This window comes from Brachyistius frenatus, unplaced genomic scaffold (assembly GCF_029030835.1).
Source record: "Brachyistius frenatus isolate BFR_SWC_R1_liver_20210118 unplaced genomic scaffold, ASM2903083v1 Contig_4, whole genome shotgun sequence".
Classification (NCBI taxonomy): Eukaryota; Metazoa; Chordata; class Actinopteri; family Embiotocidae; genus Brachyistius; species Brachyistius frenatus.
In genome coordinates, this window is record NW_027210603.1 from 9,233,027 (window position 1) to 9,257,465 (window position 24,439).

At 42.7% G+C, this 24,439-nt stretch overlaps 1 protein-coding gene across 2 annotated transcripts in view; it reads right to left on the reverse strand.

The window, feature by feature from the left end:
• Positions 1-1,471: 1,471 nt before the first annotated feature.
• Positions 1,472-24,439, reverse strand: part of pdzrn3b (PDZ domain containing RING finger 3b) — a 99,357-nt gene continuing 76,389 nt past the window's right edge. Inside the window, exons 1-8 of one of the 2 annotated variants that reach the window (XM_069714511.1) lie at positions 23,883-24,342; positions 10,291-10,544; positions 8,610-8,697; positions 5,656-5,754; positions 5,482-5,544; positions 5,152-5,253; positions 4,802-4,918; positions 1,472-3,856 (exon numbers count right to left, since the gene is read on the reverse strand). In XM_069714511.1, coding sequence (XP_069570612.1) covers positions 2,336-3,856; positions 4,802-4,918; positions 5,152-5,253; positions 5,482-5,544; positions 5,656-5,754; positions 8,610-8,697; positions 10,291-10,544; positions 23,883-23,951 — 2,313 coding nt within the window. In that variant the 5' untranslated portion in view covers positions 23,952-24,342 and the 3' untranslated portion in view covers positions 1,472-2,335. Of the gene's footprint in view, positions 3,857-4,801; positions 4,919-5,151; positions 5,254-5,481; positions 5,545-5,655; positions 5,755-8,609; positions 8,698-10,290; positions 10,545-23,882; positions 24,343-24,439 lie in introns of those variants that run through there. The other variant, XM_069714502.1, reaches the window with a different exon arrangement.

A 24,439-nucleotide genomic window follows, 5' to 3' on the forward strand; every position in this document is an offset into this window, starting at 1 on the left:
ACTCCAAATGCAAGTTACTGATGCCCAAATTGTTGTTACCTCATTAAAAAGTAAACATGCTTGACGGAAGAGAAGATGACAAAAGTTTATCAGCAGAAAGCCAGATCTGTCTTTGCCCTCAGCAACGAGGCGCTCAGCTGCTAATTGAGGGATCCATTTGGGACTGAGGGTAGAAGGTCCCTCTAACAGATGGTAAGAGTCTGGAGTCAGATAAATAAACCATTAGCCCAGCGAGAAGGCATTGCCATGTGAGGAAGCTGATTGCCAGCACTCCTGACAACATTAAACAACGCAGTGTACTACGTCAGATCTTAGTTATGAGCTGATGGACCAATGTTCTTTGGCTGAGGAAGAGCAGAAAGAGATAATCGATAGAAACCAGCACTGCAAGATCCATGTGCGGAAGAGGCTGGCATTATAAAATCTTTGTTGTCAACCTTCAGGCATGTCAGATCTGGACAGCAGGGAACTCCACTCTTTTATGTTAACGCCAGCCTGTCATGCTGTTGCCCTACTTGGGTCCTGACATGAAACACAGACATAGCCAAAATACTTCTTGCCTCGGGACTTCCACTGTAATTACTACAAGTTGGCAGACATATACAAACAGATGAGTCTGTGATTGTGATAAGACTTCACTATACTTAAAAATGTATTCAAAAAGGGGAGCAACTGGGACTTTCAATACCTCATGTTGTACTATATCATTAGATACTATGGCTGACCATGCAGCAATCACTAGAAGGCATTCAATTTAAAGTGAATCCAACCCTGTGCCACAGATCTGATGGATTATTTGCCTCTCAACTCTCAGAAAAGCTCCAAAAAATTGCATGGAATTAAGTTGTGTGGTCTTCTATGTTTATACCAATCATACTGTGGACAATTCATCACCATGAAAGCACCCGCTGACAGTGGAAATTGGAAACAATAGCTATTGAAGCTATGATTTGGGGAGTACCGGTAATTTCTACATACACATTGGCACACTGAGGTTTAATCAGTTTAAATTTAAAGGCTATACATGTGGTTCACCTACACAGGTGGTGTGGCTTGGTCAGGTGAAAATGTTATGTGGTAAAATTGTGCTTTCAAACTAAACTGCATGTAACAAAGATGCTGATGTTGTTTACGCGACATAACTTGGACTACACCCTCATGAGTTATGGCTTCCCCCGCTCCAAAAGTTACTTAACTTTTTGATCGCACCTCGTGCATTTTTATCCATGCTTTTAATTAAAAGAAGTGTCAAACTCTAAGTCAAACCATTGGAATATCAGCAGTATTAAACTTCATCAAAGACTGATCAGTTTAGACTCCCACAGCCCTAAATCTATTCCGCATAACCAGTGTCTTCAAAACACTTTGTGACATCATGTGCACCGTTTATTTGAATTGTTCTTCTGCTTGTGTGGTTATATTTTTTACCATCGCCTCTTATAAAAGACAAATTCAAACATTTCAAAGCTCATCATATATAAAACAATAATTTATTATTTCTCTCATTTTACAAGACATCAATTTGGTGGCTAACTAAGGATTTGTTATTCTGTTCAATACATGAAACCCTACAAAGCGACTACGATGTGTGTTTGAACAAACACAGACATTTAATTTTCAACAATGTGAGAACCATCTCTCTCTAAATATACGTGCGTACACAATGATTTCACGTTATGTTCTCTACATTATGTTACAGATGGTACATCGCTGGTGGTATTTAACTTTGGGAAATCAGCACCAGTTGAGAGAAATTAGAACTAAAAAAGTGAATTTGATACAAAAATTTTATTTTTTAATTTACAAAAGGCCTTTTGAAAAGGATTACGTGTTCTACCTTGCGGGAAAATAGCATTGTTTCCATAAAAGCATTAAGTATGCATAACAGTAAAATACTGATAAGAGATATATAGTACGAACAAAATAAAGTAAAATAGTGTAAATGCTGGCTGTTATGTATGGCACACGGTCTTTACACACTTTCGAAACCTTCCAAAAAGTCAAATATTGTGTTTTTGTTTAAAAAAAAATATCCAAAAGATCAAGCAGAAAGGTAAAAAAAAGGTTACTGAAAAATGTGTCCAAAATCATCCTCGTACAGTAGCCACATCCAATTCATGTAGAGTCCAACCCCTATTTAAAAGGACCTTCTTTTCACCGCACTGGTGGGAAATGTTCGTCCAGAAAAGACTTTCCTTTTTTCCTATTTACACAATGTTGCCACATTGAACGAGGCAGAGAATCTCCACCCCAGCTGGTAGTGTCCTATGTACAGTCCATTACACGACAGTCTGTCCTCCTCTGACTTCTCTGCCACCTGAAACCAGAGCAGGACTTAGACGGTTGTCACAGACAGGAGTGAGTTGTAAACCCTTGTGCCGTCTGGTGACTTGGTACCGTGGGTCAACAGTTCCTGGATGGTCATCCAGTTGTCAAATATTTTCTTATTCCTCTTTTTCATCATTTTTTTGTGGCTGAGTTCGATGATGTTTGGCTCCTTTTTGTCCTCGGGGCCGACCTGCTCCTTCAGACAATCAGCTCGGCTCTGCTTCATGAACTCGCGCCGCTGCCTCTGCTCCTTGGCTCGGACCGCATGCTGCTTCCTCTCTTCCTTGCTCCAGTAGCGGCCCATTTTCAGCTCGCTTATGGCGTCGTCGTCTGTGGTCATGCCGCTGCGCTCCTCGTGAATCCGAAGAGCGCGCTCCCTCAGCAGCTTGTCCCGAACCGGCCGCTTTGTGATGTAACGCGTGCCGTCGCTGCGGATCTTCACCTTCCACTCCATCTTGGGGTCCAGGTCACTGGGGGTAATGGGGTCCCTGCACATGCTGACCAGACTCAACTGGCTCTGGGCGTACTCGACAGCGGATTTCTGCTGGATCAGCTGCATGTAGCTCTGGTAGTGCTGGGCATGGGCGGGGATGTGAGCATGCTTGTAAGGTGAATGTCGCTGGGAAAAGCTACGGCCACTCTTACCGGACTCTTCCAGCTTCCGCTCCTTGCTCTCTGCTTGTAGGGCTCCATCTGGATCGTTGGAGGAGCTTCTGCTCCGGCTGGGGCCACATGCTTCCTGCACAGGGGACAGGACGGGCTTGAGCATCCGGCCATTTGAGCTGGTGGAGCCAGATGGTCCAGCTGGACCCTGGTCCTCTGCTCCCCGACGGAGTGAGTTATCCGGAGACAGTTCCAGAGTCAGAGGGGTGCTGCGGCAGCTCTCCCCAGTGTTGTAGGCACTGGAACTGTCCTTGTCAGATTTCTCTGGCAGCTCTGTGATATCGGACAGCTCATGGCGGCGAGCATCTATGCTAGTATTGTAGTTGCGGAAGCCGCTGTTGTGGAGCATCCAGGACTCGCGGCACTGCTCCCTCAGCTGCTGCATCTTGTGAGCACGGACGATGTTCAGGCACTCCAGCTCAATAGTGCGCAGCTCCTCATTGAGCAGCTCCAGCTCTTTATCCACACCCTCCTGGTCCTGACCTTCTGCCCCACCACTCTGGTAATACAGGCTCTGGGCTCCGCTGTTCCTCATCTGACACTTCAGCTCCAGGAGCTCTCTGAAGCGCTCGCACTCGTCGGCCGGGATGCCCAAAAAGTCGGTGTCAGCGTAGTCGGTGGAGATGAATGACTCGCTGGTGAAGGGCAGGTCGGTGCTGCCCAGGGTGTCCTGGCTGTAGGTCAGCTTTCTGCAGCTGCCCAGCGTGTTGGAGGCCGTGGTCTGGTCATCGCCGAGGTTCTCCTGCTCCGAGCTCTCGTCGTTTCGTGTGCTCTCATCGGTGCGACCGACGCCGCTGTCCTTCTCGTGATGGTTGGAGAGCAGCGTTGCTGTGTCTGTGGTGCCGCCGTCCTCCTCGTGCTTCTTCTGCAAAGACAGACAAGAGAATGACTCGGGAGAAAGAAAAAGCTCTGACTGTGAGTGGTGATGCTGCAGTCAACATTACTGATCACTTCATTTAGGGTCAGCTACAACTTAACAGGCCCTGAAGTGTTGTGGCTTGTTTTAAGTTCGTGGAACCACTGTTGAGGCAAATTTAGTTTCTGTCTACTGAAACGCTAGAGGGCCTTTAATTTGAAACAAATACAGGAAGTGTTGCGTTTGCAGCAACTTTAACAGGGCAATGGTAGTGGATAAAAAAAATGAGGCTTTGAGAGTTGTAGAGAATCAAAAGAATTGTAAACATTTTCTTTCCTCACTTGTAAAAAAAAAAAAAAAAGTGGTCGAGTGTTGGTCCGGTGAATCGCCCATGTTTACAGTGTAACTACACAGGACATTGGTGTGTAATTCTTATCTATGACATAAGCACCAGAGCCACTGGATTCCTGAACGTGTGCAGTTTGGAACTGCTAATACAACTGAACTACTCTACACAATCTTGCATTAAAAACATAAAACAACATAATTTGGTCACCCAAAATATATAAATACATGAATATGATGCGTATAATTCTCTGATCTGTCTTTTTTTAGTAGTACCAAGGGATATATTTAAAGAACTGTCATATTTAGAAGCAAATAAAGCATTTTATAATACATCTTCTATTAATGTTACATCTCCTACATGTACAATCTATTCACAAAACCTTACAATTAGAAATAGATCGATAAAAGAAAGGCTTTGTTTCTATATAAAAATGTATTTCTGTTAATTAAAACAAATGTTGAAAACAGCAGAACATCTGGTACCCTTGGCAGAACTGGCTTGGCCAAAATAATCTATAGATCAACATATGCATTAGTGCAGATTAATTGTGTGTCTTCACGCACTCCACGCTGCGCACTTGTGTGTCTGTGCATGTATGTGTGTACCTGCTGCAGCATGCTGGCAGTGAACTGCATTGCCTGATGGTGCTGCTGCTCCAGCATATCCATGTGGAGGTCATCCAGGAAGTCATTCCTGTCATCATCCATCCAGCCCTCGTCCAGCTGAGACACAGTGGAGAGAAGAGACGCCTCATTAGATGCAAATATTCAACTGCAAAGTTTTTCTCCCCCCCCCCCAAAAAAGGGAACATCTGCTATTGAAAGTCAGAATCGTGTTTGTTTGCTCACTTTGAAGGACACTATATTTGCTTCCAGAATTGACCAAATAAGGTTTAAACATGACATGTCTTGTTGTGAATGACCTTTACCAACAAACATATTGACCTCCTACTTACTTGGATCTCTGGCCTGGCCACCAACAGAGAGATATTCTGGTTGCTCTCACTGGTCAGAAGCGCTACGGCGTCCTCTCGATTTTGGATCTCAACACCATTAATCTTGATGAATACAGGGAGAACTATTTAAAAGCTGGATCTTTTTAAACATTGTTTATCATTGTTTGCAGTTTGTACATTTACATGAATCGAAAACTAAGGCTTAAAGCCATCATATGCTATATGCAAAAAAAAAGTTCCAAAGATAAATAAAAACAATTTCATTTTTAATAATGGTAACTTATAATGTTAAATGAATAAAAGAGATCAGAACTACAGAGAAAGTTTTACCTGTATGATTTTGTCGCCTTCTCTAATTCTGCCGTCCTTTGCCGCAATGCTGTTCGGCTCAATCTGAAGGGAGAAGATATGTTAGGCTTAAAGTGAAACAATCGTTACTGGCGACAGGCCAAGAGGATGCTATTAGTGTTTAGGCAGATTTGAGCGCTACCCTGAAACACCTACCTCACTAATATAGATCCCAGCCTCATCCTCGTCATCAGTCCTATAACAGATCGTCAGGCCGAGCTTGTCTTGGATGTTGGCTCGGTACAAATCCACCTCCTGGTGAAACGTGCACAAATTAATATCCCATTCAGCTGGAAGTACTTTTTGTTTTTCAAAGAATGAACTTAAGATGGCTGTGTATTTCTGTTCGTGTTCCTGGACCACCTGAATTTATTGACTACGAAATGGGATCACAGAGAAACAGCGATCCATCAATCACTGTAATGAATCTTTCAGCTGGACGCAAGGAGGCCATTGGTTTTCTTAGGGGCCCACTGACAGAATGAGAGATGATGTAGTGGACTGCAGACGGGCAGCATGCCGTTTTTCACTTGTCAACACCTGTAATCTCACAGATACAGATAAAGATATGAGCGGCTACGGTCTACGAGGGCAGAGGACGGACTCTGCAAGGGTTATACCCCCTGAAAAAGTCACAGCTGAGTGATAGAAACTGGCTTAAAGGAAGATGCTCTGGTAAATGTGTTTACTCTTTTGACAGGAGTTAGATGTGAAGATTGATACTATTTTAATGTCTGTTCTGTAAATATGAAGCTACCGCAAGTAGTTAGTTAGCTTAGTGTAGTACAAAGCACAGTAAGCAGAGGGGAACAGCTAGCCTGGCTCTGTACAAAGGTAATATCACATGTAAAGCTCACAATCATTTGTGATGTTACGCCTCATTTTTAAATGTTTAAAGTGGTTTTTACAAAGCAGGGATTTGGTTGCACCAACTATTTAAAAATCTATGACGAAGTTTGTTTCAAAAGTAGTGACTTTGTATTTTGTACCATATAGCTTGAGAAACATTAACACTTTGTGTGCATCAGTTGAAACAAAGTTTTTAAAAAATAGTTGTGAGTTTGTAGTACTTTCAAAAAAATGGTCGGACCTAAATTCCCTGCATGGATATATGGCTCTGGGTATGCTCCACAGGGAATTGTTTGCAGTTGTTGTATCTAAATGGATTAAGACCTTAGGTTATTTTTGAAACTATTGGAATAGCCTTTAACCAGTTGGTGTCGACCATCATATAACATGTAACAGCATTTGGAAAAAACAAAAAAACAAATTTCAATGTCAAGTGAGATTCCCCGACTGGTTTAATTCATGACTTGGTCCACCCTTCAGAGTGTTTGAGTAAACATTGATGTCAATACGCGTAGCGGTGTGGTTTAGGTGTGACGACAGCGCCAGAAGAGTGTTGTTCCAAAACAACAACAATCTGATCAGTTGAAGATTGTCCATAAGAGTGGTGATAAACAGATGATTCATCCAATCACCCGCTAAGCATACTTTGGAAGTACCTGACCTTTTCGAAACAGTTTCCAAGAACAACTTGCCAGATGGGTTTGTTATACAAACCCATCTGGCATTCAGTCTAGTCAAGTCTAGTTTCCCATCCTTCCTAATAGGAAATAACGCAAATAAAACCCAGCCCGTGGATTGTTCTTCACCTCCCTGATGGCTTCTTTGACAGGAAAGTGGGGATCTCTGCAATTAGAATCTCCCTGTGCTGAAACCCGGGATTAAAAATAGTGCTGTTTGGTATAAACTAGGTTAACACCAAAGTTTTTACTAGATGTAAATACTTAGCAGCAGGTAATTTTCTGGGTAAGAACTACTTTGTATGGTGAAAGCTATTTCAGAGTTGACATGGAAAAATGTTTACTTAACACTTATGTTAGATGAATGCTAAATCTGAACAGTTGGTATACCTGGCTCCTGGAGTCTCACCTAGATGTCTGGGAAGCTTGGGGCAACAGCAAGAAGGCAAATAAGCCTACGGCCTGGGACACACTGGATGCGTAGCGTGTGCTTTACCTGTTGCTGCGTGGTGTGTTTTCATTTTGGCATCATATTGGATCAAAGCAACCATACTGCCTGCTAAGACGCATGTCTCACGTGTCTTACGCCTCACGTGTGCGATGCGTCATTTATAAAATAGACCCGAATCCTTTTTTTTTCATAGCTCAAATATACAGGGAAACATTCTGTGATCACAGGAGCACTTTATAATCAAAGTGAAAACCCAGTTTTGGCTCTAATTATATAATAATAACACTATACCAGGTAAAGGCGAGGTTTTTCCTTTTCTCAAACGAGTGTTTTAACTTCTTGAAAAACAAAACATTTAACAGAATCAGGCAGTAAAGCTAAAGATTTTTAATATAAGCAACTCTAGCTCACTACTAATAGTCGGACGTTCTTGAGTCATCGACTCTAATTTATTGTTCTGTGAATTGAAACGTTATGATGTATAACGTGACGAAGCATGAAATGAAAATGATCAGGACCAAAACAGTGCATAACCGGATCACGACTCTTTTCTAAGACAGAGAATCGCTCTTCAAGGACACTGGTCTGCTGTGCGTCTACCTTGAACAACACTCCTCTACTCTCAGCCTCATTGTTCCTCCATGGATATTATTAATACCAAGGAGTAGACGGCTGATGTTTAATGAGAGGGGGTGTCGGGACTGGCGGAGGTCACTGAAGGTGCACAACAGAGGGTTGATCATGGCCTCATCCAGCCATTGTTAGTGTCATCAGATTCATCACTGCAGCCCTATTATCTGTGCCATCTAATTACCCACCAGGCCACATCTCCACTGCGGAGGAGCAGAGGAAGACTTATTAGGCCCTGTCACTAATAAGTAATGATGTCACCGTTGTGCATCTGCTGGAACAAACCAGCAACCCAATTCCTGCCTGGCTTACATCTCAGTGTCTGTATCTATGGAGAGTGGCCCATCAATAATCATGATATATCAGAAAATGTGGTCGCTTGTGAGGCCATTGGACTGGAGACACTGAGGCGACCTCAGGTCTACTTATGGAACGATAATGCATTTCTGTTTGAATGTAGATCCTCATTAAGAAGACAAGTAAGAATGGAGATGGTGTTTTACCTCATATTCCAGCTCCTCGCGCTCTATGTCCTGTTGTATGCCCTCCAGGAAGTCATTGGGGTCAAAGTACGCATGTCCAGGAGGATGCCTGGGAAAAGAAAAAGAGTATGAGATAAATTGGGAACGAGTGGGTGGCAAATTGAACACACGCACATTATAAAGGAGACAAAACTCCCTCACACATTCGTCCATACGGATTTAATTTCGCCCTAGAGTTTGAAAATTAAATGAGAAGTAGAGAGGAAGTAATAAGAACTCAATGAAGAAATCACTCTTGAATCAGATAAATAGAAGCTACACCCGCAGGCTAATCATGAATTAACATGCCGTGTTATTAATTTGACTCAGAAATCAATTAAAGAAATCACTATTATTCATTAAAGGGCAACTGCTGCTACCACAGAGTGTAAAATGCAGCCAGACTCTGCAAGCTCCAGGGCCTAAAACACACACACAGAAACAAGAGATGCAATTTGGGAATATGCAAATACAAATGGACAGAACCATCATTTGAATGTGGCTGGTTGCCCCTGAGGAGCTGTCATCTGCTGTCACCAAAGGTTCCAGGCGTCTTCTAATTTAAAGTGGACTTTCTGGAATTAATAACGCTTGTTATGAATTCTACTCTAAAGCCTTAGTGTGAGCGCACTCAGCTGCAGCCAGATGAGGCTACATTTTTGGCCTCAAAATCACCTTCAAATACATTTGGTCCAGCTTTCCTCAGACCAACAAAAACGAAGGGGGCTTTACTGTCGGGGACACGTTGCTTCAAAAATCTTGAACTATGTTCAAGGAAGGCTGGTTTGGTTTGACTTTATAAAGACAGGCCGGAAAGTTATCACAGCAACAATAATTTCATTTTTCATTGTGATGACGAGAAGGTCAACTTTACCAAGTAATCTGCAAGAAACGCACTTCAAACATTATTGTCCACTGCACCCCCTTGTGGGACAATGTTGCATTGTGACAAAAGTTGAGCCTGGTTCAGTTTTTTAGGTCAACACCACCTCGCGGTCCCTTTCAAACAAATTAGAGGGTGCATTATTCATCCTTCGCCTGACATAAGTCAGAGGCATCAGGTTAAAGCAACAGATCTTGGCTACCTGGCTACCGTATGAAATATATTGTGGGAATACCTTGCAAACTAACCCAGTCAAACGGAACAGCCCTGCAATAAATCCTACCAAACCTGCACGAAGGTTACAGTTCTTAGTTTCTGCTGGAACTGTTTAAGAGTGTTGATACAACTTTTACAGCCATTCGGGAGGCTGCAGCTTGTTGTTGCTGTTTGATAGTCCACCCAGTTTACATCAATGATGTACGCCCGATCACGGCGCATTGCCAATACGACAGTTTCTCGCCTACAAATACACAATCATTGTCGCTGGATTTGGCTCCCTGTCACTATCCCCAAAAATGTCACAGCAAATTTGATGTACGCTCTCTGCTCAAGTTTTAGTTTGCAAATTTTGCTGATTTTGTTCACCAGGGTTATCTGTTTGTGCGCAACAGAGACAGCTTCAGAAACCTGCGATCGCACCTTCTAGATGTTATTCTAAGCGCTCTTACTAAATGACTGTGCACGGAAGAGATTAAGATATTATACCAACTTATATTTTATGTCAAGGCCATGTCTAATAAGGCTTTCTCTTTAGTTAATCATAAACCGTGTTGTACTTACTCCTCGGGAAGCAGATACTCCTCCAGCTCCGTCATGGGGGGTGAAGAGGGTGGCAGCTTGGTAAGGGCCATGATGTGTTGAAGGGTGATATCGGTCTGGGTGCTGATGTCTGAGACCTGGGTGTCAGCAGCAGGGTTGACCAGTTTGGGGTAAGGGGCCCGGCGAAGAACCTGGACCATGATGGGCTCCTTGGCGGTGCGGAAGGCCTCCACCGCCTGGTCGTGGGTGGCCTTAGAGAGGTCCTTACCATTGACCTGGTAGAGGAAGCACAGAGGAAGTAGTCAGCAACTTTTGTTGAGGATTCTTCAGAAGAAAATAATGTCAGTGATGCAAAAGATGGAAGTATTTTCTTTTCCATTTGGTGTTTTGATCTGTTGAAGAGGATATTCATTATGCCAAACTGATGTAATCATTATCTCTGATGATTACGCCCTTACATAAAGCACTGTTCCCACACAAATCCAGCAGCAATTTTCTGTTTGAGAAATGACTCATTACTGCCTCAGCTTGTTTTACAGGGTCATAGTTGGACCGAGTTGAAAAAGACCTTAATTAGGCGGTGTCTCTCTTTAATTACTCTGCGGCTGCATGGAGGAACTCTCATTTAGCTAAGTAATTTCTCAGCAGAGGATAAATTCGACCTCCTGTCAGAGACAGTGGAGTGGGTGCTGGGCGTTAACCTGAGAAGATTAATTTAAGCAAAAGGCCGCGGCGTGTCGCAGGGAAGAGGCTAATTAAGTGTGGTTGAGCCACTTAGAGCCTCTGTGTGCTGATGAAAGATGAGCACACACCCTCTAAATTAACTGCTCTCAAGAATGTGTCACCAGAGCCAATGAGACTTAAAATTGAATAAAGAAGGACTTAAGTCTGCGGACATATCTTTGCTGTCCAAAATGTCAAAGCTGAGCATGCAGATTCAATTTGGGATTTTCACTACGGTCCAAATGCAATCATGTCAAGAGAAGTGCACAAAAAGAGGAGGCAGAAGACCCGAAGCAAGAAGTAGGAGAGTGAACTTTATTAACATAAAGCATCCCAGGTCACCACATTGGCCCTCTGCTTTATCTTGGTTTACACTGTTCCGCTTTCAATCGCCACATCATACGGAATTTGTTGGTTTGTGATTCCTAGATGTGTTGGGAGCTTTGATAGGATCTCAGCCTAAAGCTCTTCTCATTTCACAAGCATCCTCCTCCTTTCTCCTCCACTGTAGGCACGCACACACACACACACACACACACACACACACACACACACGCACACACACACACACACACACACACACACACACACACACACACACACACACACACACACACACACACACACACACACACACACACACACACACACACACACACACACACACACACACACACACACACACACACACACACACGCTCACAGACGCTCACATCCTTCTTGGGATGGAGCTACTTCCTAGCAGGAGCATGTAAGTGTTGGAGGTCATTAGGCGTGTCATGAATCTGTCGTGTCCCTTCTGAATCCGCCTCACATCTAACGCACATGCAAGTCCGAGTGTGAGGATTAATTTTCTGATAAACACGTGGCTGGTTGGTTTGCCTGCCTCTGGCTGTGGCTGTCTCATTCGAATTCATGGCATAGTTTGCAGACTTAACTGTGGTCCTGCACATCAGAAGAAGCAGCAATATTAAAACACCTCCAGGGAACGATGGCAGTATATAATACAGAACCTGAGTTTGAACCAGGCAATGTGAAAACTGAGTAGGCTCCATATTTCTATATTTCTAAAACCAAAGAAGCTGAGCTTCTGTGTGCGTGCGCTTAGAGGAAGGACAAAGAAGGCGGGGAAAGGAGTAAAAGAGGCCGTGTGCCCACTAAAAACCAGAGCAGATTAATGCTAATCCTGGGCCTGCAGGATAATTGGATCATCTCAGCAGACTTTAACTTCTACTTCTACTCCTAGATCAAAACTTGGCCAAAAAATTAATAGCTCATCTGTTTGCAGTTTTCTTTGAATAATTTGACACAGAGAAAATCGAGTTATATTATCCGCATCACAGAATACTAATGTAGGACTTCTTCCTGTTAAACCCACCACCACCACCCCCGCCCAAAAAAACTGAGATTTAAGACTGCAGCTCTTAAGCTTGACGGTGAGCTGAAACACGACCAAAATAAGTATAAAATAAGACAAGTGAATTCCTATTTCTATTTACTGCCGGAATCCAGAACAAGTCTTCCAACAACTCAGCATCTCGCATTTTCAGCTAACTTTGCTTCCCACTGAGAACCATGATGTTGCACATCAGCTGAAGAATACAAGTGCCTTTGTGCTTTCTTCCCTCTGCATGTAGGCTCCGGCAGTCAAACCTGGTTGCCAGGAATCCTGGGACTACTTAAAGGCAATGAACCAGAGACAAAGCCTTTAGCCCGCTTCTTGTTGAGCTCAGAGCATTCTGCCTCAGTGCTCTCAATGGGGGGAGTCTCCTCCCAGCTGTGGAGGGGGTCCCGTGGCCTCCATTCACTTGGCTCACCTCTGACACGGAGCGGCCCTTTGCAGCACACTGGGAAAAAACACACAACACTCCCCTCCCCTCCCGACACAACACACAATGCCTCACCACTGCTGAGCTCTCCGGCTATGCCATGTTAAACCTGTGCCTAAACTCAGCCACAGTTCAGCTACTTGTGAAGCACAAACACCTCGATTTACATCAGCCAAAGTACTCACTATTCCTCCTGGGCTGTGATGGAAGGCTGCGTTTGCCTTTGCAAACACCAAACAGTTGAGCTGTTATTTATGTTGACACAATGATGACTGACGTGCAGAAATTACTATGTCAACCTTGGCCACATCTTCAGTCTCTGTTAAATCTATTTTAATGACAAGAGGGCAGCAAGGCCCGACTTAAAGGAATACTAATTAGGTCTTTAAATCAAACGTCTGCCACGCCTGAGTCTGGTGAGGAATTTACACAGCTGTGGCTTTGTTATTCACTGCCTATTTTCTTTAATTAAAATATCACATTTGACCTTTAAAGCAACAGTGGAAACAAGGACCTGTATCCTTTGTGTAGGATTCAGCTGTTTCAGAGCCATTTAAGATTTCAGCTTTGGTGTGATAGCCGTGTCACTCCTCAGCATGCTGGGTAATAATTAGGGGCAGCAGGGTGAGCTTTGCTGCGAGGCCCCATGCAGTATTATCTCTGGAACGCAAATCAAGCTGGATTGAGATGTAGATGTGGAAGTCAAAGTGTGTGTCTGTGTGTGTCTGTCTATGATTGGTAACTTGCTGCCAAAACTGCTTATCAGCCAGTCAGCGGGCTCCATCTCTTTCATTATAATCTTTGTATTACGGTGGATGTAGTGAGGCTGCCTGAGGTTTTCATTTATTCTGTATTTAATCAGGGACTGTCTTTGAAATTGAACTTCATTACTTACGAGAGGCTCGATAATAATAATAATTAAAAAAAAAAAAAAAGCAAGAGGATATAATCATAATGAAAATGATAAATAAAATTGAAATTGACTGCTTTCTAAGCCCTAGTTATTGTTATCATGCCTATCAAGTGTTCTGTTCCGACTTGCCACATGCAGTTTACAATATTTCCATAGTACAATTTTTTATTGATTTCAGGTAGACAAAGGCAGATTAATGAAAAATGTCTGGCGATATTTCCAGTTTTACATTCCTTGATTTTTTTTTTTTTGCTGCAGCCAGCTAGCAAACTGTACTCCTAATTTGAAACCTCAAGTCTGGCCGTCCCTATTGTGATTTGTTTGGAGCCAGAAGTTTTGGACAGGGTTGGGATGAGCGAGGTCTGTATTTGACTAAGAACTTGAGGACACCACACCTGCCCATGTGTAGTAGAATATTTTCTGAAAAAAAATTATTGACTTATTATTTGATGAGACAAGTTAACACTTTTTCAATGAGTCTACTAGAACCAGCCCCTAGTGGCCCTTAGTGGTATCACACTTTAAGGCAATTGCACATTGGCTTTACTTTTTATATACAGTAAAAATGTGTGACATAACAGCTCTCTCTCTCTCTCTCTCTCTCTATATATATATATATATATATATATATATATATATACTTTCTAAACAAAACTTTCATTCAGAACATTTGCAGGAACGAGTTATGACTGAAATCGGACAAACACACTTGACATATGTAATCCAGAACAATTGTTGAAAATCGCATGATTATATTTTTGAATGTTTAATGTAAACTTGCCACTGTGGGAACAGCACTTACGCAACCACAGAAACGAAGCCACAACTTAACCGAGCATGCGCCAATGTGTGTCACAGGTGTGCCCCAGAACCAAATAGCACTGACCTTCAGCCACTACTGTAGGTAACAGGGCAGTTAGCCAGACATGCTAATGTTTACAGCCTATATTTGTGCACCCAAACATAAGGTTTAATCACTTCCTTAAACTTCTACTCATGTGTTTTTGGTTTCATGCTGCATTGACATGGAGCAAACAAAAGTTTGACACGCCTGCTATACTGTGATTGTTTGAAGGAAGGGTTCAACAAACAATCAGTTACATATTCCAGCAGTCAAACAGTAGAGGGATATAACAAATATTTAGACATTGTTAAAACGTTACTCTCTGCTCGATACGTAGAGGACAAAAATACCTTCAAAAACACCAGTGTGCAAGTAACACATGACGTTCTAATCATTATCACACAGAAAAGTCATAGAGGATATTAAGTCCATGTAACATTAGTCTTTGATACGGCCATCCATTCAATCACCACATAATCCTTTAATGAAGCCTAGAAGAACATCATTAAAGAGCCAGTGTCTCAGTTCCTTGGGGAAATGCATTGACGTGAACAGAGTGGAAACTCTGCCGGGCAAACAGTGTCTTTCAGTGTGTGGCAGAGGAAACCCTGGGAACTTCACTCTATAGACAAGAATTTTAAAGGAGCTCGAGAGCCGGGGCGCTCGCCTCCTCTTTCTGGTTGGATACACCTCTGAGACAAATTCTTAAAAATCTCTATTTCGGAACAGAGAGAAGCGCTGACGTGATGGAGAGCGTGAAGACCCATAGGCTTATTTTGAGAGGGGAGGGGAGGGAAGGGGGAAGGCTATATTTGAGTGGCAGCCTGAATGTAGGTCATTGTACTTGAAAAGCACAGTTAATCCCTCTTTTATTTCACCTTTAACCATTTTCAGAAGAAATAACTAAAATTCAAGCAGCAGCTTGAAGATTTCTCTCTGCGCGTGGATGTGCGAAATTTAAAGCATGTCTTTAAAAATCCGCACACATTGTTCTTTTCGGTGAGCAGACAGAAAACCCTCCACGGTGTGAGGTTCGAAAACACAGCAGCCTTTATTTATCCCAGTGTGTGAGCTTACTGAGGATTACAGAACAAACAGCTAAAAATGTAATGCCGGCTGAAAGAGACACCACTGTTTACTTTCACCAAATCTGATTCGAGCATGGGACATTGTGTTATCCACAGCTGATCAATTAAGAGCCCAAATCACTCCCAGTATGCTTTCCGCTGCCTCTATCAAGTCTAATTAGCCCAAATTAAGGCGTGCAGTGAACTTCGACTGAACCTTTACCTGACTTTACTTTTAAGCACTTTAAAAATCACCAGTTTGACAGTTCATTTGAATGAGCTTTTAGAAAAAAAAAAATGGAACTACTCTAGTGAGAACATTTGAGGGATGACTCCAAAAAAAATGTGTGTTTATATATACTGTATAGTATATACACATTCCTGCTTTCAGCATGACACTCGCTGAGTACTTTGAGTACTGTGCTACTTTCAGCATGCCACTTACACTCTCTCAACACCTGTGACCTCTGTGGCATTGTGTACCATGATAAAACTACCCATTTTAGAGTGGCCTTTCATTGTGACAAGTCGAGGGCACACCTGTGCAATAATCATATTGTTTATTCAGCATCTTGATGTGCCATACCTTTCAGGTCGATGGATTATCTTGGTAAAGGTAAAGTGCTCACTAACCTGGATTTTAACACATTTGGGAGCAAATTTTAGAGAAATACATGTTTTGTGTACATAACAGAAGTTCTTTTATTTCAACTCATGAAAAATGGGAGTAAAAACAGAAGTATTAGATCTACGGTATATATTTGTTGAGTGTAAATAAAGAATATCAGCAATATTGGTATCGGCCCCAAAATTCCAGTGTCAGTGCAGCTCTTGTACAATCTCAAGTGGACGAGATGATTTTCTATCCTGCCGCATTCCTCTTCCCATTCATATAAAACATTTTTAAGACTTCTTAGCAAAACCCTTGAAATGAAAGTATTTTTCTTCAGCAGAAAGATTTTGAATAATACAAAAAAACAACAACACTGGGACATTTTAATTCACAAAAGTCATCTGAGACGTGATTATAGCTTGCCAAAAATAGACAGCTTTCACAAGGCTCAGAACTGCATTTTACATCATGTGCTTGTGAAGCTTGAGCTTGAGGAAGGTGCAGAGTGGTGACAACATTTTTTTGCCCTTCAGCACAGATAAGAGAACAAGGTTACAGAGCAAAGTGAAGGGTGGAGGTCACAGAGGAAGTTAATATCAGCAATTGGGGTGAAAACCAGGGTTGTGTCATGCTTCATTAACCCTGTTATTTCACACCACTACCTCAGGCTTCCCCTCTCTTTGCACATAGACCCACACAATAAACAGCTATTCCCTGTCAAGGCTAACAGCACGCTGAGCTCAGTGCCAGGGCCGAGTCTGTTTGTCCGAGTCAACAAAGTCAAGTTTGTTCCTACAGCGATCAAACATAGCCGCAGAGATGTGTAGTCCAGCAGAGGAGGGGAGAGAGGAGAGGGAGCGCAAAACGAAACATGAAAAGTCTCCCGGATGTCCCATTTCTACAGAGGACTGTAGCTCCCAACATGCAGGTGCCATCCACTGCCAAGTCTAAATCATGCTGAAACTACATAATGCCTGGACACTGAACCAGAAAAGGAGCTCTGAGTCAACACCCTGCCTGATGACGAAAACTGCTGTATTCAATACAGGGTGCATACTGTATACAGTACATAGACAAATAAAGTCTCACTTACTGTACAAGGTGCATCTTCACTCATTTTATGATCAGCAAAGTCTTAATCATGTACCTACTGGGACAATCAGGGTAAAGCACCGCAGCTCTTGTGAAACAAATGGATACAAATATAGAGGACTATTCGGGGCGAGGGCACACCTCACATCCCAACCCAACAATCAGACTCGCACATCTGATCACATCTAATCGTGACAACTGAGTCATTTTTTTTGTTTGTCCATGACAAACTTAAAAACTTAAATTTCACTGGTCTTGAAATGTGAATTTAGGTAGAAAAAATGGTTAAAAGTCAGCTTAGATAGATAGATAAATTCACTGAACTATTGAAGAATTAAGTCAATGAATACATAAGTTTTACAGCGTAAACTCAGTGACATCGTTATGTAGCATGGGTGGATTACTTTACACACTAATATGGATATGTATTGATGAGTGTTACAGTACATTTTCTAGAAATTCTACAGCAAACCCTTTTATAGATCAAATATTCCTGATGTAATTGAGGTCATTAAACATGTAAACAAGGTACCTCATGACTTGGATTTAAAAATACTGTAAATCCAAACAGATACAGAGACATACCAATTTTAAAAGCATAGTTTCTTTATCAGACTAACGAGATATCTACATCAACACCCACATCTCAGTTGTTCATCAAGTTAAATAAGAGTTTTACGTCAGCTGTCAGCTCTTACCACTGGTGGGAGCAATAGTCAAACAATTATAGCATTTGACCAGCTCAGCTGTTAAACCAAAACTGATGTTTGCAGGGCAGATATGTCACTTACTACTGACTGGTTATGGTAAAACAGATCAAAAAACCTCCCCCGATAAAAAAAACAACAACTAAAAAGAACAGTCAATGTACACACTGAATATTCATTGTTCTTGCTGCAACAATTATAGCTAAAAATCTTGTTCTGGGGAATACACACTGTAGAACATGTACGATTCTTTAATGCATCAGCAATATGCGTCCATATGCTGTCAAAGCTCATTTATAGTCTGTTTCTAGGAATCACTGCTGGCTCTCGGTGTTGTCAGGATCTTGTTATGTCTCTGTTGTCCCTGTGATCCCTCCCTGTCATTTGCTGTAGACTGACAGTAAGTACACGGGCTCCTGTGAGTGCTCCCATGTGGCAGCCAGCCACCTGCTCCAGTGTTTAACAGATGTGACGGCACATCAGGGCTGATCTTAGCCGTTATTAAAAACACACAGAGCCAGGCTCCGGTGAGCGCGCCCGGCGCTGCTGTTTCCTGCTTTGTCTCTGTACGCTGTCTGTGTCAGGCCTCATTACGACGGCTGGGAACGAGCAGGCCGCTATGCATCTCTGTGAGATCCTCCCTGTTTGATGAAAGGGGTCTCTGACAGTGGGACAGGGGAGCAGAAGATTGACTGCATGAAGAACTGTCTCGTACAAATATTTCCATCTCGTTTTTCTGCCTGCCTGGTCCAGAAGATGTCACACTGAGACCATCTGGCGCTATGACAACTTGGCTTCTTGAGCCAAGCATGACATCTTCGCAGCCTTCAAACAGAAATATTGCTAATTAGGCAGTGGAAAGCTTCGGATAGCAAATGTTCCAGTGGGCTCATTTGTAAACTTGTATTGCTCCGCAGATCAATCGCTTTTGGTTTACGATGCTGTTCCTCTGCAGGGAACAGAGGGCGGAAAAATCGACAGATACAGAGAAAGAACTAAGAAAGCAAAGGATTTAGCAGACAAACAATAGTCCAGATCAGTTCAGCATGGATCAGCGCCTCAATAGGCAGCTTGTGCTGAGGCTCTAATTAAGCTCGGGGTCTTCTAAGAACCGCAGCATGGCGCCACAGCCATTACAGAGTGCTTCTGGAGAGATTAAGAGCCCTAGGACTGTCAAACAGAGTTTCCAAGGCCTCTACCTTAAAGTCCCTGACAAAAGCAGCTGAGCTTACATCGCCACATGGTGCTTACCTTTAGCTTTGAAGAAAGGGCCGAGAGGTTCACTGCTGTCAGAAGGGTCAAGTTTAAAAGGGAGCACTGAGCTTGCCGCAGCTCAGGCCTTTAACGATCATAACGAAAAGGGAAAACACTTATCCAGAACGCTGCGCTGGCTGCGTTTAATAGACGTTAACAATGTTTGATCTCTCGTTTGGCTCAATTGACACTCAGGGCTGTAAACAAAAAAATGTCTTTCAAGACAATAGTGTGTGCAGATACCAGAGCTCCTGATGAATTCTATCCAAACAGACTGCTGAAGTTACAAAGTCAAGTGAGCGCTTCTAATCAAGCCAGGACTGCCGAAACGCCTCGAGGTAAAATATGATGCGCAGTCTGTTGACTTTTGCAAAACAGTGCAAAACCATATTTTTCATGCTTCCAGCATGGGAGCTGGCACTAAGGTGTTTAATGAACTGGAAAGATTTCAAGTGTTCATGGATTATTAAGTCCTCAGAGAGAAGAGGAAGGAGAGCGGGCGTCGTGCCAGGCTCTCTGATCAAGAGGATCTGCCTGTAATATCAGCAAGGAGAGAGAGAGAGAGAGAGAGAGAGAGAGAGGAAAAAAAAAAGACTTCCCAGAATTGCCCCCAGGGGTACAAGCTCGGGATTTGCTCACACATACTTGATTCCTAACCCTCTACTGTGCTATGAACAACCACAGAAGAATGTACAACACAAAAATGCTCTGCATATTTATTTGATTGGATGGTTTATGTATGAGTGTCTTGACAGACCCCAAAGCTTCGAGGTCATCTCGCTGAGAATAAGTCCTATTGGTTGATGTTTAATGAGCTGGTAGCCCGGAGTTCAGATCTCTCATTTCAGTCATATACAGTAGCAGCAGAGACAAAGCATTCACAGACTGCATTGTAGAGACGGAACATAAAATGTGAAAATTTGGCTATGAAAAAAAAGAGGCAAACAAGGCAGCAGACTGCGCAGCAGGAGAATATTCTATGATTACACATTACATTACAAAAAAAACAAAAAACAAGTCTGCCCAACATATGGTACAATGTCCCTTTTTAGCAGCTATTATTGAGCATAGAAAACACTTTGGCTCATCCTGATGGGGAAGTTTCAGACTGCCTTTTGCAGCTCATCATCTGTGTGACACGTAAGATTTGGCTGTTTGACTGATTTTTATTTTATTTAGTTTCTGCAGTAAAGACGTTGGAAAAGCTAACAAAATATATATTTTAGTAGACATTTAGTAGAATTCATTTCCTCAGTGGCAGCAAACACGTCACGCAAGCCTTCGGGAACTCCGTAAAGTTAAACTCAGAAATACACTGAAAACCCCTGTAACCTCGGATACAAATGTAGACGACTTGTCTTACAGCGGTACTCTCTCCAATTAACAACAATACAAATCTGTCTAGTCCTCAAATATAAGACAACCCACACACTCTCGAAACACATTTGCCTCTACCAAGTTTCAGGACAATCCTGCATTTATTCAGGTTGATCAAATGAATCTGATTAATGTATCGCTACTTATTTACAATAAATTCCAGCAGTTTGCTCAGTCAGGAAAAAATAAGTGTGAACTTGGCCATCATTAACGAGTTGTTAAAGGCTATGGATCCACATCCTAGTGGGACAAATAGTATGTAACGATTGAACATACAAAGTGTGTCAGAGGGCTGGACTAGTTGTGTCTGCTCTGTAATGTTTCTGTTTCTGTTCTTTCTTTTACAGATGTCTCCGGCCATGGAGCTGCATGTCTCTGCTCTGTGACTGTCGTCTCCACCAACAGTTCATGTTTTGTATCTCTATACAGTCTTTTTCTCTCTCTGCTCTCCCCTCACCCCAACCGGTCGAGGCAGATGGCCGTCCACCCCTGAGCCTGGTTCTGTCGGAGGTTTCTTCCTGTTAAGAGGGAGTTTCTCCTTCCCTCTGTTGGAGGTTTTTCTCCTTTAAAGAGGAGTTTTTTTTCCCCCTCCTAGCTTATGTGGGAATTGTTGAATTGTTGGGTTTCTCATCTTGTATAATGTTGTAAAGTTCTGCTGTAAGGACTTTAATGTGTTAAGTGCCATGAAATAACCTGTGTTGTGATTTGGCGCTATATAAATACAATTGAATTGAATTGAATTCATGTGTAAAATGTGATAAATTCACCAACAACTCACTACTCTAATCTAACTGACCAGTACTAAAATCCTAATAATCATCTTCTCGTTGTGTTATTTAAGCAATCGAGTCACTCAATGGGTTAAAGAGTAATAATAACATGTTGGCCTGGAACTTTACCTGGTTGAAACTGATCAAGACATTGCTTTAAAGTGTCCGAGAAGTGAAATCTCACAACATCGTGCCAAGTCAAGTTCTCATTAGGTTCTTTCTACCGCTCTGTCTGATTTTACCAACAATACAAGATGTCCACATTGACCAATAAGATTAAAAGATTAATTAAATTATGTGGTTAAGAAATGTTTCAGGCAAAAATGAGAAATATTTCTGGTTCAAGCTTCTCAATTGTTAGGATTTGCTGCTTTTTCTCTGTTTTATCTGAACATAAAAAGAGTATCTTTAGGTTTTGCACAGTTAGCAGCAGTGTTATCTCTGCTGTCAGGTGAGGCAGCGGCTGATGGGCTTGTTTGACAGCAGCAAAAAAACCTTCACACTCACTTTCGCTTCAGTGAAAGCAGATGACAAAAGTGAAGAGGGCTGCAAGACAAACGGAGTGAAATGGGTGAACAGCCTGTCAGTCCAGGACAACTGACAGGCAAGATGACACTGTGACCGAAGAGAGAGCAGAACAAAAGAAGTGGCAGCCCTCCTACACACACACACACCATCTTTTTGCTGTTATTTGTTGTCAGTTGGGTGGTGGAGAAGTGGAGGTCTTTCTGACCAATAATAGCACCCATACTCCCATTCATTGTGCCACTGCATAACACCCATCTTTTCTTTGAGACAACCAAACCATTTTACTTTGGCATCAAAGCCAAACTATTTGGATGCACAAATGTCAGCCTCCCCGTTATCTTCCCCGGGAGCTTGTTTTTCTTTAAGGGGAGAATAATGAGCGAGATCCACAGAGAGCTTTACTATTGCGTTCATTTAAAGCAGACACTGCCCCCCCCTCCCCCTCTCTCTCCCCCCGGCACCCCGTGCAGTAAATGGAAATGTAATTTGGTGTGATAGGAGGATAACACTTGGCTGGGGTCCATTATGGATGAAAAGACAGAAGGAAAAGAAAAAAAACAACCCTGATTTGAGCATGTTACAAAAAACAGTCCTCAAAGACGAGTCGTCCGCTGTCAGCGTTTTCACTCTTTAGACCAGACCGCCACTTGAATCCAAACACTCTCAGATGAATAAAGCAGCACTCTTGAGTGTGTTGTCTCAATTAAAGATGAGACTGCAGAAAACTTTTGCAAAGAACAGTGAGAGGCAATAAAAGGTTTTATTCTGGGGGACCACATGCCAGTCACAGAGCAAGTCTCCACTGAAGGAACACGCCATAATTTCAACGTAAAACAGCTTCCTTTTTGATATTGCAATGTTTGATGGCAGAGTTGGAGAAAGGCGGGTTTATACTGAGTTCAACTGAGGGCAGGAAAGAAAGGTAGAAGATTCATTTCTCATTAACTAAAAAATGTAACCTGATCCTATTCACAAAAATTCAACACGTAAACTCAAAACGTATGAACCAGGAAGGTATTTTAAGTATTAAGATTGTGGCAACGCATCATCATTTTCCGTATAGATTACTGTCTTTTTTTTTTCCAGTTAGAAAATAGTGAAAAATCCCTATCGCAGTCTCACAAACTTGTTGTTTGCTTGTTTTGTCAGACCAACAGTCACAAACTCAAATTTATGATTTAAGACAACAAATTAAAAGAACAAAGGTAGCACATGTCCACATTTTTAAGAAGCTTAAAACCATAAAACCAGGACATTTTTGCTTATTTCTGCTTAATCCATTTTTTTTTTTTTTTTTTTTAGCACATAATCAGGATTGTTGCTGAGAAGAAAAATGCTGAAACCTGTTCTGGGCTCTTGTGAAAAAAAACTCTACCGCTGTGTTAATGATGCATCTGTAACACGCCTGCTCTATTTTCTTTGGTGGAAGGAAAATGTGCAAAACAAGCACTCAAGTGTTAAATATAAACTTTTAGTGAAAGTCAAACTGGGGTTAAAGCTCGAAGAAGCTCTGAGTCAGCATTCAGTCGACAATGAGGAGGTGGGCTGCGATCGGCACACACAAGCAGACACATTGAGAGAACTGTCACCTCTTCATCACCCCCCCCCCCCCCTCCTTTAAGCACAGCGCGCCACCTCTCGCTGACCCCTGCGGCCAGAGTTCACGCTGCTCAGCTGCGAGACCTCCAGTCGGCCAACAGCTCCACTCATTACTCTACTCCCACTCAGCCAATGGACCCCCCCGGAGACGAGAACAAACTGAGCTGCACCCCAATAACTCCATGAAAACACTAAAATGGACTTGCCAAAAATGCACAAAAAAAGTAGAAAAAAAACCCAAGCTAAATAGAACTTTTAAAACTCCTCCCGAGGCTTGAAGGAGCTTGGTCACAGTACCTGGCAGACTTCATAGAGTAGTTTATAGTGCTCCTCAGGCTTCTTCAGGGAACAGAGGCTGCATCCCATGGTGGAGGAGATCACACCATCCAGGCTCTCCCTCCGGCCACACAGGCAGGAAGAAAGAAGCGGCAGATATCTTGTGTTTTTCTACTCCTGCTCTCTGAACTGACTCCCTCTGTCCGCTGCCTTTCTTCCACAGCAGCACTTTGGCTGACAGGATTGACTTCCCCCCAGCTTGTGGCTGTATCTCACCGCTCAGCCTCGTCCCTCTCGCACACACACTGGCCCCCCCCACTCTGTCTCCTCGCCTCACATGCTCCCTCCCTCTCCGTCGCTCTCCAGCCTTCTGCTGAGCTTCTGAAGGCCGGTGCCAGAGCTCAGCTATATACACCCCCTCATGTTTATTAAGCAGCTGCTCGTTGATTATTCATGAAGGGGGGGCTAACTCATGAACGGGGTTAACCAAAGGGGGGAGGTGTGTGGGGGGGGGGGGAATCATTCTTGACGAAGTCTCGAGAACAATAGATCATTAGATCTATTTTGTAGAAACGTGC